Source organism: Fulmarus glacialis, unplaced genomic scaffold (assembly GCF_000690835.1).
Source record: "Fulmarus glacialis isolate BGI_N327 unplaced genomic scaffold, ASM69083v1 scaffold4734, whole genome shotgun sequence".
Taxonomy (NCBI): Eukaryota; Metazoa; Chordata; class Aves; order Procellariiformes; family Procellariidae; genus Fulmarus; species Fulmarus glacialis.
The window spans coordinates 3,068-5,844 of record NW_009208520.1 but is presented as its reverse complement, the minus strand read 5'-3'; the positions used below and the strand labels follow the sequence as shown (position 1 = coordinate 5,844).

General features: G+C 55.1%; 1 protein-coding gene across 1 annotated transcript in view; it reads left to right on the top strand.

Annotated features, from left to right (window-relative positions):
- Positions 1–2,777, top strand: part of SEC16B (SEC16 homolog B (S. cerevisiae)) — a gene marked incomplete at both ends in the record, with an annotated part of 15,581 nt that overhangs the window by 9,743 nt on the left and 3,061 nt on the right. Inside the window, one exon of the mRNA XM_009576508.1 lies at positions 526–598. Within this exon, the coding sequence (XP_009574803.1) occupies positions 526–598 (73 nt within the window). The remainder of the gene's footprint in view (positions 1–525; positions 599–2,777) is intronic.

The window sequence follows — 2,777 nt, the reverse complement described above, 5'->3', positions numbered from 1 at the left end:
GGGGGGTTGTAACACCCGAGGGTGCGAGCAGCGAGGGCTGCAGAGCTTTCCACGGGGCAAAACGCTCCTTCTCTTGGCTCGAGGAGGGCAGTCAGGGGCTGGTGGGTGAATGATGATCTCCTCTTGTGGTGAGGATATTGCGGAGGATGCTGGCAGGGCATCACCTTGCAGATGTGTGCTCTCGGGTCCCTTAATTGTGGTCTGGTCCTTGGATTAATGCTCTTCGTTCAGGTTTCATGTCTGCTTTTAGTTTTGTGCCCTTTTCTGTCTCCAGTTTCCCCTCCTGCCTGCTGTCAGCAGGGCAGCGGTGCTGCAGCCCCCTTCGCTTGCTGGGAAAGGGGTGTGACCGTGCTGGTATGGGTCTCACCTGTAACTTGGGCTCCCGCAGCCTGGGGTGGGTCGTGAGCCCCAGTCCTGCGAGCACCACGCTTTCCTTTACATTGGCTTTGTGGTTTCCTTACTCTTTGCCCTATGCCATCCCTTTTATCCACCTGTTTTATCAGGTTTTCCTTCTCTCCTTGCCAGGTGGAAGATGACCTCCCTCCGCAGGTGGCACCCGCTCAGCCAGGGCTCTCCTGGGCTGCTGCGTCGATGGCAGGTAAAGAAAATGAAGCAGCAGGTTGCAGTCACCACAGTGGGCTTCCCCGCATGTGGAGTTGTGCTGCCACAGGCTGGGAGGCAGCTCCCTGCTCCCCGGAGAATTTCTCAGCAGCTGCTCCTTGCTCATCACATTCCACCAGAGCTCAAAATTTTGCTCCTGCCTGGATGCATCCCTCCGGCGTGGGGCTGCCGGGGATGGGCTGCAAACAGAGGGGTTGATGCTTGTGCCTTCCATATGATGTCTGTGTAATTGGGCCTAATTACCACTTCAGGAGTCCCTGTGGGTGCTGTGGGAGGAGAAGGGTGACCAGGGGTGGGCAGCTGGATGAAGCATGTGCCTCCCGGCCGAGCCTCGGGGGAGATGGCCCTGTTCCCAGGCGATCCTCCGAGGATGCAAACTGGAGCTGAACTAAGGGGATTTCATACTTGCAGAGTGAAAGATTTGGGAAGGAGCTCATCTCTCTGTGTGCTGGGCTGTTGGTGAAGCCCCAGCATTTCCCCTTCCCTGCTGCCTCTTTCATCCCTTTGCTTTGCCTCTCGGTGACTCCGAGAGTCCCCTCCAGCGACAGTCCTCCCAGAGGGTCAAGAGACATCAAGATGAGGGACATGAACCTCCACTGGGTGGCTGTCACGGGAAGGGCTGGAGAGCTTTCCTTTCCTAGCTGGGCAGCATGTCCATTGAGATGTCCCATCGAGGAGAAGTCAGGGGCTGGTGACCCATCGGCATTGCTTCACGGCCACCTCCATCAGCAGGACGCCCTGGCACAGCCTGCTGCTCCTCGCTGCTGCTCAGATCTAGCTTTCTGCTGGGAACGCCGGCACCAATGCGTGGAGAATAAAGGCTGGTAAACATGACAAATTCCTCCAAGCCATTTCTTCCTATCAGCTTTCCCTGGTGCTGCCAAATTCCTCCTCAAAGAGCTCTCCCAGGCTGTAAAAAGGATCATCAATCCTGATTGCCTTCTGCTGCTATCAGGGCTGAGGCTATGATCATCCTTCCCTGGAAAAAAGTCACAGGTATGATGGGATGGCTTCTCTGAGTGGCCAGGTCTGCTCCATGTGGTCTCCGCAGCTTGCTTTCCCAATGCTTGGCCCTTTTGTTCATTGAGAAGGCCATCCAGAGTCACCATCTGAGGGACCTGCACACAGAGAAAGCTGGCTTGGTGCTGAATTCATCCGTCTTGGACAGACAAAGCCCAAATCAAAGTGCCAAGCTGGGATCCATGTGGTCACAGCAACCTCCTTCTCCATCCTTACAGCCTGGGCTGTCCTCCCTGACTTTTTCTGGCTGGGCAGCGTGGGGTCACGCATCCATCGTCCTCCCTGTAGATCTCAAGCATCTCCAGGCCGTGTGGGTACAAAGCTAACCCGGAGCCAGCTGGAGGTGATGCTTGGCAGGCAAAGCAAAGGGTTTTGTAGCACTGCATCCAAGAGAATGCCATAGTATGTCCCCAGGCTCAGACCCACAGGATCTGGGTCCTGCCTGGCAGTGGGAGAGAAGTTTCCCACTGCCCAGCAAGTTTCTGGCTGGAGGCTGCAGAGCTGGAACAAGCAGGACACACACCTGGGACCAACAGCAGTGTGCTGCCTGCACTGTGTCTAACATCAGACAGAGCAATGTGTATGTTAAATAAAACAAACCCCACTTGCTTAACCTGCCTTTCAAACAACAAAAAAAAACCAACCCTGAATAAATCTGCCTAAAGCAAGAAACTCATCCGTGGGTGCTCCTGTGGAGCAGGAAGGAAGGCTGCGGAGGTGAATTTTCTTTACTGCTTGGGGTGTGCAGCAGGAGTGGAAGAAAAGGCTGGAGGCCCCGGGCTCCTTTCAACTGCTGGGTGTGTGCTGCTCATGCTTGGTCTCTTTGCTTCCATAGCATTCCCCTTCTGAGTTCGTTTGCAACCTCAGGCACGTTCCCGGGAGGTTTTCCCCCTGTCTTTCACAGCCCACCTTCCTTGAAGCCTCTGAAAGGTCCCCGCTGCTGTGCCCTACCTCCTGCCTTGCCCACGCGTGGTCCCCGGGGTCCCTCCGAGCCCCCCTGGCTCCTGCTGATGTATAATGGAAAAGGGCAGAATTCTGTGCAACAGCCTGATGAAATTATAAACACCGGAGTAAACTCCTGAGATCTGTGGTTTTGTGGTGTTTTTTTTTTTTTTGCTTTTGCAGATGGAGAGCTT